A 13,376-nucleotide genomic window follows, 5' to 3' on the forward strand; every position below is an offset into this window, starting at 1 on the left:
GAAATGGAATAATCTTTTACTTGTTCAGCAGGAGCACTTATTTCATTATCATCTTGGGTAGCCACAGTATTCTCTGTACATAAAGTTTATATTTTTATATGTTGCAACACCAATTTTATCTATTGCATACTAATATAGTCTGGTAGCTGAGTATGGTAAAAATATGCATCATTGTTGTTGTTCAGTCACTCAGATGTATCTGACTCTTTGTGACCCCATGGACTGCAGCATTCCATGCCTCCCTATCCTTCACCATCTCCTGGAGTTTGCTCAGATTCATGTCCACTGAGTCAGTGATGCCATCCAACCATTTCATCCTCTGTCGCCCCCTTCTCCTCCTGCCCTCAATCTTTCCCAGCATCAGTTATCTTTGTATCTGCATAATAACTAGATACTTAATAAATATTTTGAAATAATGCTCGTGTGTGTGTGTGCACGTGCGCATGTGTGTGTGTAGAAGGAAATGTCTTTTTTCGGGTTCCCCAGAAGCAGATGCTGAGATGAGGACGCACAGGCAAGTGATGAAATATAAGAATATGCTCCAGGAGAAGTTCCTCCAGTGTCGGGGAAGCAGGGAAGGGAAGGGAGGAAGTCAATCAAGGGAGCTATTTCAAGCAATGTCTCAGCCTCAGCCCACACTCAGGGGAAACTCTGAAGTCTAAATTATATTAGAATTTTTCCTCCCTGGAGGACTCTGGGCTCACACACTCTGCTCCAGTTAGACATGGCTACCAGCCACCCTGGGGGGACATAGACTCCTTGACACTTCCAAGCTGTTTGTGCCTGAGGATGAAGCCAACCCAGTAGCCCAGGGCTGTCCTCTGAAGACAGAGGACGCAGAGCTGGAAGTGGGCATACAGAATCAGTAAAAGATTCTAGGAGATTTATGAAGTACACTGATGTGAAGCGACAGATACCCAGTCTAGAAACTTACCACAGCCAAAAATGGTTTAGCATTTGCTACCTGCAAACACTTTAAAGTATCTCCAAGACAGTCACACACACACTGACTCTATAAGGAAGATGTGCTGCCTCAATGTCACGGCATACACTGCCATGGGCCAGAAAAATACAAACTTGCCTTTAATTTTTTTTTAACCAAATAGATCCATGTTATAATTGATTTTTATAGAATACATTTTTTTTTTCCAAATGAAAGAACCCACACTTACAAGCTGCTTAGCTTTCTTGTTTTTCTCTTCTCTGTGTGCTCTGGACTCTTTTTTTCTGTTTATTTCTTTTCTGCTTGGCAGCTACCCAGATGGCTGTAGCAGCTGAGGCAGAGTTTAAGGGAAGAAATACCTGTCTTTACTCTTATCCTCTTCCCTCCAGCCCCAACGGCTCCCCATGACAAGGTTTAGCAATTTAAGTATAGTCACTGAGACATATCAGAGTCTCCACAAAGATTTCAGAGATGCTACACAGCAGTAAAAAACAAACTCCAAAAAGCCTTTAAGCAACAGAACCCCTTAAGTACAATTCCATTTGTTCTTATCACTCAACTACCTTGACAGGCACCAGATGACCACTGTTTCTCAAAGGAGTCACATACTTCAGCGGCTCATTTTTTATCTCTGTTGTATAAGATCTAGATGCGCTGTTTCTCGGTAGGGAATGTACCGATCAAGGACAGACTTTCTCTATCTTATTTGTTGTTCTAGTTGAGAAACTTCAGGGACTATGATCTCCCCCTCTCTTCAGTGTGTCTCACATCTTTTTTTTTTTAAGAAAAGAAAAACAACTCCTGTTTGCTAGTGGTTTGATCAGTGGTTTTCATTAACTGCACAATTAGCTAGGACACAGTGTTATATTGATGCTTGTTATACATCCAAGGAGAAGGCTATGGCCCCCCACTTCAGTACTCTTGCCTGGAAAATCCCATGGATGGAGGAGCCTGGTGGGCTGCTGTCTATGGGGTCTCACAGAGTCGGACACAACTGAGCAACTTCACTTTCACTTTTCACTTTCATGCATTGGAGAAGGAAATGGCAACCCACTCCAGTGTTCTTGCCTGGAGATTCCCAGGGATGGGGGAGCCTGGTGGGCTGCCATCTATGTGGTCGCACAGAGTCAGACATGACTGAAGCGACTTAGCAGCAGCAACAGCAGCATACATCCAAAAATATCCATATCTACCATCTGAATGTTGACATGAAGATGCTCACTTTTGGCTCTGCTGCTGCTAAGTCGCTTCAGTCGTGTCCGACTCTGTGCGACCCCATAGACGGCAGCCCACCAGGCTCCCCTGTCCCTGGGATTCTCCAGGCATGAACACTGGAGTGGGTTGCCATTTCCTTTGGCTCTCAGTGTTGTTCATATAATTTAAAAAATGAGGGCTCCTCTTCCTTTAGCAGCTTCTATTAATTGATTATTTTATTTCAAAGGCTGAAAAGAGCTATGGTTCATTTTTGAGTCAATCCTTAAGAGAAGAAAGATCAGCAGAATGAATGGCGAGGCTATCTGACCTCCCTTATAAACTCATTTCAGTTTTCAAATTTCTCTCCAGCCTCCTTGCATAATCTTGTTTCACTCTCATTTCTTATTTTCATCTTCATACAGATGCTGGGGCAAGGCTTTGCCTCCAAAAAAGCTCAAGATGCTTTAGGGCCACAGAATGGGATTTTCAACACTAATTTTATTTATTCTCTTAGAAATAAAGTTTTTATGTAAAAATTTTTATATAAAGGAAGTTTGAGAGCAGACATGTAAATTGTAATTTTTTTCATCAGGAGGGAAAAAAATCTGTCTTAGAGGCATGGTAGGAGAGAGCTCTGTCTCCTACCTGGAGTAGGAAATGGCAACCCACTCCAGGATTCTTGCCTGGAAAATTCCATGGACAGAGGAGCCTGGTGGGCTACACAGTCCATGGGGTTGCAGAGTCAGACACAACTGAGCAACTGAGCATGCACTGCTTCCTACCAAAATTCCATTTGTCTCTTCAATGCTCCTTTAGGTACTGATGCTAAGAATCTACCCTTGGTCTCCATGGTAGGGACCTGACGAGCACCTGTTCCCTAAGTCCTCTGCTAAAGCCATCGTGTATGGTGCCACAGTTCTACCTCCTAAGAAGGATCCCGAACTTTTCTCTTTCCACATTCAATCAGACCCCAAATCCCTTCACTATCTTTTCTCTTCATGTCATCATAACTACTCAGTGATGATAATTTCTTCTTTTACATCACTATTTCACACATGAGATTGAGAGAAAACACTACGCTTTTCTGTAAGACAACCCTAGGTGCTCCAATCATGACTAAGCTACTCATTACCTACAACTTTGGTTATGCTACTTCGACTAAGCCTCTATTTTCTTGGCTGTAAATTCTACCTATTGTTCTCAATAAATAATTACAGAAATTACATGACAAAATTAAATCTCACCAAATCAAATAATAATCTCTTTATGATTTTCAGTCTTCTTCCCTAATATCATACATGATAGTCAGTTCAGTTGTACAGTCATGTCCAACTCTGTAACCCCATGAACCACAGCACATCAGGCCTCCCTGTCCATCACCAACTCTGAAAGTCCACCCAAACCCGTGTCCATTGAGTTGGTGATGCCATGCCATCTCATCCTCTCTCATCCCCTTCTGCTCCTGCCCTCAATCTTTCCCAGCATCAGGGTGTTTTCAAGTGAGTCAGTTCTTCGCATCAGGTAGCCAAAGTATTGGAGTGTCAACTTCAACATCAGTGCTTCCAACGAACACCCAGGACTGATCTCCTTGAGGATGGACTGGTTGGATCTCCTTGTAGTCCAAGGGACTCTCAAGCGTCTTCTCCAACACCGCATTTCAAGAGCATCAATTTTTCAGTGCTCAGCTTTCTTTATAGTCCAACTCTCACATCCATACATGAACAGAGGGAAAACAAAAGCCTTGACTAGACCGACATTTTTTGGCAAAGTAATGTCTCTACCTTTTAATATGCTGCCTAGGTTGGTCATAACTTTCCCTCCAAGGAGTAAGCGTCTTTTAATTTCATGGCTGCAATCACCATCTGCAGGGATTTTGGAGCCCCCAAAAATAAAGTCTGACACTGTTTCTACTGTTTCCCCATCTATTTCCCATAAAGTGATGGGACCAGATGCCATGATCTTCATTTTCTGAATGTTGATCTTTAACCCAACTTTTTCACTCTCCTCTTTCACTTTCATCAAGAGGCTTTTTAGTTCCTCTTCACTTTCTGCCATAAGGGTGGTGTCATCTGCATATCTGAGGTTATTGGTATTTCTCCCGGCAATCTTGATTCCAGATTGTGCTTCTTCCAGCCCAGTGTTTCTCATGATGTGCTCTGCATATAAGTTAAATAAGCAGGGTGACAATATACGGCCTTGATGTACTCCTTTTCCTATTTGGAACCAGTCTGTTGTTCCATGTCCAGTTCTAACTGTTGCTTCCTGACCTGCATACAGGTTTCTCAAGAGGCAGGTCAGGTGGTCTGGTATTCCCATCTCTGTCAGAATTTTCCACAGTTTGTTGTGATCCATTCAGTCAAAGGCTTTGGCATAGTCAATAAAGCAGAAATAGATGTTTTTCTGGAACTCTCTTGCTTTTTCCATGATCCAGCGGATGTTGGCAATTTGATCTCTGGTTCCTCTGCCTTTTCTAAAACCAGCTTGAACATCTGGAAGTTCACGATTCACGTATTGCTGAAGCCTGGCTTGGAGAATTTTGAGCATTACTTTACTAGCTTGTGAGATGAGTGCAATTGTGCAGTAGTTTGAGCATTCTTTGGCATTGCCTTTCTTTGGGATTGGAATGAAAACTGACCTTTTCCAGTCCTGTGGCCACTGCTGAGTTTTCCAAATTTGCTGAAATATTGAGTGTAGCACTTTCACAGCATCACCTTTCATTATTTGAAATAGCTCAACTGGAATTCCATCACCTCCACTAGCTTTGTTTGTAGTGATGCTTTCTAAGGCATGACAAGTACATTCTAATAAATTTCTTTCTTGTGATTTCCCCCTGTACATTATATTATGAATAGTAGTCATAGTCACCATTTAATGAGGAAAATGAGACAAAGCCTGATCATGATTATGCACCTACTCTACACCAAGCAATGAGGTAAGCACTTTACAAGCAATTCATTTAATCCCAAGGAATACTTATCCTCTTTTTCTTGTGTTAGAAGGTAAAAAGTACAGAAGTTAAATAATATCCACTGTCCATTAACTATAAAGGAACAATTTTTGTAAAATACTGCTTTTGTAATGAGATGTTTCCACCCGAGTTCAATCCCTGGTTCTGGAAGATCCCCTGGAGAAGGGAATGGCTACCCACTCCAGTATTCTCACCTAAAGAATTCCATGGACAGAGGAGCCTGGTTGGCTACAGTCCATGGGGTTGCAAAGAGTTGGACACAAGTGAGCAACCAACACTTTCACATTTTCAATGACATGTTTGTATTTGGTGTAAGGGAGAACATATGTCCTCCCTTGATAATGAAATGAGTTCATTATCAATTCATCAGTAAGGTAAATATATACATTACATTAAAAGAATAAATATCTAAAGTAAATTCAGATGTAGCAGGAGGAGAAGAAGCAAGCCTAAAAGTTCCTCCATATTTAACTTTAATTGGGTTTTCTAAACATTAATATGAATACTTAAAATACTGAGAATATAATCAAATCATGTATCACATCATGCTGCTTAAATCTTTTTCAATTTATCCATTAATGTAGTCCACCAGCCATGCATTTCACAAGATTTTATTGAGTGTCTCAATAATATCACTGCCATGTACAAGGCAGATTCAAAACTATAGAGAAGCACCTCATAGATAAGTAATTTATGTGAACTAAAAGATGATGCTACATTTAAGTATCCATCTGAAAGTCATGACTTCCTACTTCAGTGATCCAAAAGTGAAGATAAAAATGAGGAATTCTTACAGCTAAGAAAAATTAAAACGTGACTAACCATGCAAAAAAATGCAGATTTCTGACCAAAAGCTGCATACAATCTTCCCCTAACCCTCTGTGATCTAAGGATTACTGAAGTCCATACAGTGTGGCTTCAGAGCATATACAATTTCAACAGAGAAGGAGCATCATTCCCTCATATGCATCTCTCCAAGCCCATAGTCAGACCCAGAAAGGAAGAGTGAGATATTGAAGTATGTCAAGTAAAGAGAATATTTTTGTGACACTGAGATTTTTGAAGTATTTAAGGCCGACTGCTTCAATAGAGTGAAAAATAGCACAAGTGCAATATTATCTTTCCTAGTAGAAAACAAATTGCTTTAATTCTTGTTTCTTTCTTTGTGTTATAGGAACAGATGCCACCTCTCTCTCTCTCCCCCCTTCCCCCCTGTTCTCTTTCTCATAAGGAGCTACTTAGTCTTTACCTCTTACTCATAAGTACTATCATCCAAACTGCCCACAAAAGTCTGTTCTCAGCAACATGACACTTTCCCCCTCAACCTTATAACATTTATCTATGACAATATATTTTCAAGTGGTGAATTAGCTCCCGGGGTTGTCAACACAAACGCAGAGAAAAGGAAGCTGTCATTCTTTTTAAATGAAGGGAAGTCTCACACATCATTCCCAAAGTAGGGTCTTCTCTTAGTGGGTGCTCAGTGCCTGGCACTCCATCACTTGTGAGCTGCTCAGCACAGGGTATTCATCAAGGCAGGCCGATACAATTGTTCGCTGGCAGTTTAAATGGGGCCGACTTGTCACAGGAGTGACAGCCTGGGCAATTGTTTGCCCTCTGGGAACAGGTGCAGGCAGGTTCAAATGAAACACATCCAAACACTAACAGCAAGATTCTTAATCATGTCAACAAAAAGGATGTACCAGTGTCTAGGATGCGGTGGTCACAATATGCCTCTTAGACTTTTGAAGATGAAATGCTGTCTGGCTTTTCAATAGAGCGAACCAAGGAATCTATTATGTCATTATCATTTTTAATACACATTTCTTGTTTGCCGGATGAAATCTCTAATTCTGATACTCTGCATGCTAAAAAGCATGTTTTTGAATAACACAGGGTCAGGTTATCAAAATAATGGGATGGAAAATAAAAGAGCCTGTAGGTGGAAGAAAGAAACGGTAATAAGCAATGAGATTTTTACTTCAGAATAATGGCAAAGTTTAAATGTAAATATCAAGAATGCAAAGGAGCTCTTAAAAAGGATTGTTCAAAAATGTCATGAAAGAAAAATAGTTAACCAGTTTAATTTGGGGCTTTTAAATGTCCCAACATTGTGGACTAGATTCTATATGTTCTGATAGTTTTCACTACATAACTATTTAAAATATTATGTATTCTATACCTACCTTATGCAGCTAGCTCTATACAATGTTTTGAATAAAATTCTAATAATAATCACATAGTGTAAATGTAACTAGATAGCATGGCACTGACAGAAGTATTTGGGGACTGTTGGTGTTAATCAAGTAATTCTTAATATTCACAAAATATCCTTTAGGAAATTGCCTCTGTGAGAAACAATAAAAACAACACAGTCCTAGCTTTTGTAGTATAATTAATCTGTGTGTTATTAATTTGGGTGATTAATTTGAAAGGCAAAATTTAACACACATGAAACTGTAGGTGGAAAATGAATTATGGCATGATAAAGTTTCATAAAATAAAGAGCTCAGTGAAGGCTGTGGAAGTAGGAGGGTCTCATGGAAGAGGAGGGCAATGAACTGGAAATGAGCAACAGGCCAGGGAGTGGATCAATGGAAGAGAAAGGTAAATTTAGGTAAAATTAAATTTTTTCAATTTTATTTTCTTCTGTTTAAAAGCAAAACAAAACCCCCAAACAGAAACTAAAAAATAGAATAAGATGAAGAGCTCAAGATAAATGCCTCTTTAAAATACACATTCTTAAGGGAACAAAATCCTTTTATTAGAGGGATTTGCATTAATTTTAGAAAAGTAGATGTTGACTGATTTGGAGAAATGTTACATTGTTTTTCTCCAAAATCCAGGCTCTGAATTTTGCGTCTTGGCTCCACCACTTTCCAGCTGTGTGAGTTACTTAATCTCATTATTTCCAAGTTTCTTTACTTGTAAAATGGAGGCAAAAAGTACCTGCTTTTTTAAAAGTTGTTTGAGGTAAATCAGATAGTTCATGTAAAATAGTTAATATGAACTCGGCACAAAATAGAGTCTTATAAACAATACCTATAGGATACTTTCCTAAACATGGAATTCCAGTTATTTAAATGCAAGCAGTATTCAGTGTTAAAGCTTACCCATCATTGTCAGCTATTCAATAATTACAGGTCTAAATGATTAAAGCTTTCCCTCCAAGTAAAATTCAAGTATTGCATATATTTTTGTCTGCTTGAACATAAAAAAAAATTCTATCTTGGAAGAAATTCATTTGATCCCAGGAAAGAAGTTGATTACACAGCACAAAAATAATCCTCAGATGACCATATATTGAAATAATGTACTGACTCTATAAAATCAATAGATGACAATTCCCCACCATCATTGAAGAGATAAAAAATTGAGTTCCTCCTTGTTTTGACTAGATTATATTTATACACAAACATATTTTCAATCTTTTTCCAGGTTCAGGTAGTTTCTTTAAAATAGGATTCAGGTGACATCACTTTTCCATAGAATTCTTTTAAGCTTTTCTATATCATATAGGAATATGAATTAAATTTAACATTTACATCCAAGATGAGAAAAGAAACATATATTAGGCATGCCTAGAAATATAAAATGTTAAGTATTGAGAAATTTAAAAGGCTTAATTTAAGACTTTACTAAAAATTTTCAATGCCTGACTATTAATATATAGTAGCTCTTCCAAGTTAGTTTAAATGGCAGCAAATCTTTTCAAATGTATTGAAAGTTAAAGTCATTCTAGTTTTTCACACTGTGTTTTTCACATTGCTTCACTCTGCTTTTACTATCAGAAAGTTCAGGATTATTTTAACTCGAGGGTAGTCATGATCCTTTATGCAGCTCCTAGCAAAATTATCTTCTCTCTTACTCTAAATAATTTCTGTTCTTTATTTTATTGCCCTGTGTATGTCTGCATGACATTTTAGGATAGGTTTTCTTAAATTTTTTCTTGAAGAGGACAAAGTGACAAATTATTTGCTCTTGTGATTACTTCATTACTTAATTTACTCTTATTTTGTATAATTCAAATATATTCCTTGAATTCAAACTTTTGATATTTTTATACAGGAAAAAATTTGAGAGGTGGAAAATGGAGAAAATGGGCAGCAATTCAAAAACTCATCATAATGTGACCTCATTTCTCTAGTTTAAAGCAAACTCCATAGACATACATACACTTAAATATAAGAGGCTATTATTATCACTGATAAAATGCCCAGAATGTACCAGGGAAGAAATATCATTTATTTACTAAGACTTACGTAACCTTGGCCAAACATTTTCAAGGGACAAAGCCAGAAATGGATTCCTTCTTTGGATATTATCTTAGTAACTTAACATGTTTTAAAAAATCTTAAAAATTCAAAACATGCTACAGATGATGAGGGTTTTTTATCTACCTGAAATATTATGCATTTTTCCTATGAAATTCAGAGTCATTTTAGGCTTGAATATTGTAAAGGGGAAATTTTATCAATCTTTCCATAAACTGATATACCAGCATCTTGTGTTCAAAGTAAATTAAAGAAAAAATAATAATGAGCACAAATAAGGGAGAAATTTTCAACTTTCCTTTAATTGAACAGGAACCACTTTTCATTTTCCAAAGCCAAAAGAAATGGTCTATATGTGTGTGCACATAAGAGAACATTGAAAAAAAAATTTTAATGAGGTAACTTCCTAAGTAAACAGGAGATATGTCACTACAAGTTTTACCTGACACCTTGCTGAAAAATCCCAGCAAATTAAAGAGAAAGGATTCCATAATGGGTATCTATGGAAGATGGGTTGACCAGCATCTTCTGGTAAGGGTACCACATTCTAAATAGTCTTAAAAGAGGATTATCTCATTAAATATAAGGGAAAGTAGCAAGCACACTTGCTGAACAGCCTATGTCACATGATAAGCTAAACAACTTGCCTTGTTTATCATCTTCCAATTCACTCTCCGAGCATCCATCATGCTCATCTTTCACATTGTCATCAGCATCTGGTGCCTTCCACAAAGAGGTTTCACTTTCCCTTTCAGGGTCTAAATGATCTTTTTCATCATCTGAGGGTGACTTTGACATTTCATTCATTTGATCATCAGCCTGTCCTTCTTCATTAGCTTTCCCATCTTGTTTCTCCTCGTCTGCTTCAAAATCTTCTTCATATTCTGAGAAAAGAAAATCTCCACTATGAGAATGAAAATAGAATCCCTAATACTGAGCCCATTTCACTTTAATGAGGACTTTGACTCCATTATCCTCTGCTCTCTGGGCCTTTCTTCACTTCTTTTCACACAATTAGTGAACATGGAAAACTAATAGCAAATGATCAAAGATAGCAATCAGTTACATATACAAGAGCACTAAAGAAATGAAGCTCCAAATGACAAGCCTGAAACCTAATAAAAGCTCATTTACAAATGGACATCGTCATCCACAATAACCAAAATGGACAAGAGAAGAACTCGATAGAAAACAATAAATTAGAAATAAATTAAAAATGAAGAGAACAGGATTATAATAATGAAAGTTAATTTGGAGACCCAGTGAGGTCATATTTTATAGGAAGAATGCTCAAAACATTTGGATATCAAGTTAATGAATAGTGAAGTAGAAAAATTCAATTAATCAAGCCCAAAGGCCCTGAGAAGTAACACTGTGAATAGTAAATTCTTTGAGAGCACCAAATGGACATCAAAAAGGCATTATGAAGGATTTTATACTTGGGCTAGAACTGAAATCATATGCATTATTCATTCCTACAATCAATAAAATAATTACATTCCAAGGATAAAAATTCTTATAAAATAGAGTATGTTTGTCACAATCATGAATTGCTTCATTCCCTACAGAAGTGTAACACATCTGCAGCAGGAAAAGGAATCTGTCACATCAGATAAACGCCATCTGTCCCCTGTGGTTATAATTTTTCACCTTTCATATTTAATTATTCCCCTTTTTCTTCCACCAAAAACTAAAAATCTTGAAGTGACAGCATGCCAAGGATAGAGCGCAAAAAGATTTCATGCAGAACCAATTAAGCAAATAAACAATTATCTTTAAAATAAAGATTACAGGGAAAATAAACATTTTCCTTTTTCTGTGTTTTAGTTATTAGTCTGGTTTCTTCTCCAGTGGTGGGGGCCTCTTGGGTAATTACTTGAGAGTGGTCCACTCTGCCACAATGAGAGAAACTTAATTCAGAAATGCATGCCCTGTGCATATATAGAAAGCTCTTTTAATGCAGAGAAGGTATGAGGGTCATGTTAGAAGAAAAGTGAAATAAAAAACTGTAACAAAAAAGCAAACAAAGAGAAATCGTGAGAATATTTTCATGAAAGAGAGTTAATATATAAAAAGAGAAATGCAAATTATCAGTAGGACAAAATTATAAAATAAGCAAGAAGATGAAAAATTTGGTTTATATTGCATAATATAAACAGAAAGTACTAATAAAAACAAATACCTTGATTCAAATATTTCAGGCCAAGTAAGAGGATAACTCCTCACTTGGTCCAGTAAGGTTCTTTTTATTGAGAACTTCCCATGTGGAAGAGGATAAAATTGCAAGATAAAAGACATTACAGTAACACAGCCCCTGCCTATCAATGGATCTCCAATTTGTGTAGAGGAAATAAGACATAGATACACAAGAAATACTGTACTTACATTTGAATAGTTTTTATACATAACCCTCAGTAAGTCTAGTTTTAATACTATTGGGCTTGATTGCTGTAGATTTTTATATAAGACTCTTGATTAATAATGTGAAATAATGTCAAACAAGTGGAATACAGTCAAATTTAAGAGAGGAAAATCATTCAGAGATTGTGGAAGACTTCCTAGGGAGTAGCTGAAGTCAGCCACAGAACACACACACACACACAGAAACACATCAGAAACAGGTATTTGCTGCTGGTCATAGGATAAGCAGGGGCAGATAGTATATGGATAAATTGCTTCAATTTCATCAACTATTACAGAGTGGTGAAATAGGAGGGTTTTGGAGTCACACTGTCATGTGTCCAGGCACCAAACACAGCTGTGTGACCTCAGTCAATTTGCTGAACATCTTTAAGTTTCAGTTTCTTCATTTATGGTATGAGTGGTACCTGCCTCACAAAACTGGGGAATATTAAAAGCAACAATGCTTAAAATGTGCTTAGTATAGTGCCAAAGAAAGTAGGTACCTAACAAATATTGTTTTGTTGTTTTAGTTGCTAAGTTGTGTCTGATTCTTTTGTGACCCCATGGACTGGAGCCTGCCAGGCTCCTCTATCCATGGGATTTCCCAGGCAAAAATGTTGGAGTTGTAATCTCCTTCTCCAGGGGATCTTGCCCATCCAGGGATCAAACCCTGGTCTCCTGCACTGACAGGTGGGTTCTTTACCTCTGAGCCCTCAGGGAAGCCCAAATAAATATTAGAGATGAGTAGTAATTGTGATTGACTGGGGAGTGGAGGGAGTTGGTAGTAGAACAGGAGAAATCACACACCATATGTGCTATATTGACAGCAGTACACTCTACTGATGTCACCTGATTAAAATGAGAGAAGTACAGTGTCCACAATTAGGACACAATTGCAGTTATGTTATTGAAGCAGAGGAAAAATCCCTGCATCCTTTTTGGCAGGAGCTTCAGTGCTTTCTCTCAAATAGGAAATTCAAGGCTGCCCCAGCTTTGTTCTATCATCACAGTTAAATACTAGTCTTCTATTAACCAGGAGCTCTGCATTAGTATCAGAGCTCAAAACAACTCCTTCATCTGTCCACCCATGTTTTCAGTATAAATGAACTAGTGGCCTGCTTTCTGGATCCCTTTTCATAATTTCTTCTGTTTCTCCCTTTCATCTTTATTCTCCCCGAGAATGTAATTAGGTTGTTGTTTACCATCCCCACTAATGAGGAAGCAAGTCAGTGCAAGGTCAACATCAATCCAGCCGCAACTCTGCCTGGCTGACCTCCACACAGGCTTCTTGCTGCCCTGACTATCAGTGACTGTTTTACAGAGAGCAGAAGACTTTATCAGCTTTTTCTTCTTTCTTTTAAATGGAAATGGGCATTTAAAATCCATTATAAAGATCTTGAGAAAAGCTGTATTGCAGGCATAAAGTATGCTACTCATAGCACCATTTTGGTTTAAGAAAAAAAGTACAGAAATTGAACATGGCCCAAATAAACATACCTATATGTTCTGAAATAGATGGGGAAAAAATGGAATCAGTGACAGACTTTATTTTGGGGGCTCCAAAATCAGTGCAGACAGTGACTGCACGATGAAA

At 37.7% G+C, this 13,376-nt stretch overlaps 1 protein-coding gene across 2 annotated transcripts in view; it reads right to left on the reverse strand.

Moving 5' to 3' along the window:
* The window catches only part of ERICH3 (glutamate rich 3), a 126,837-nt gene that overhangs the window by 23,568 nt on the left and 89,893 nt on the right, over nt 1–13,376 (reverse strand). For both annotated transcript variants that reach the window (XM_069594765.1, XM_069594755.1), the window contains one exon: nt 10,027–10,263. In XM_069594765.1, coding sequence (XP_069450866.1) covers nt 10,027–10,263 — 237 coding nt within the window. The remainder of the gene's footprint in view (nt 1–10,026; nt 10,264–13,376) is intronic.

This window comes from Ovis canadensis, chromosome 1, assembly GCF_042477335.2.
Source record: "Ovis canadensis isolate MfBH-ARS-UI-01 breed Bighorn chromosome 1, ARS-UI_OviCan_v2, whole genome shotgun sequence".
Taxonomy (NCBI): Eukaryota; Metazoa; Chordata; class Mammalia; order Artiodactyla; family Bovidae; genus Ovis; species Ovis canadensis.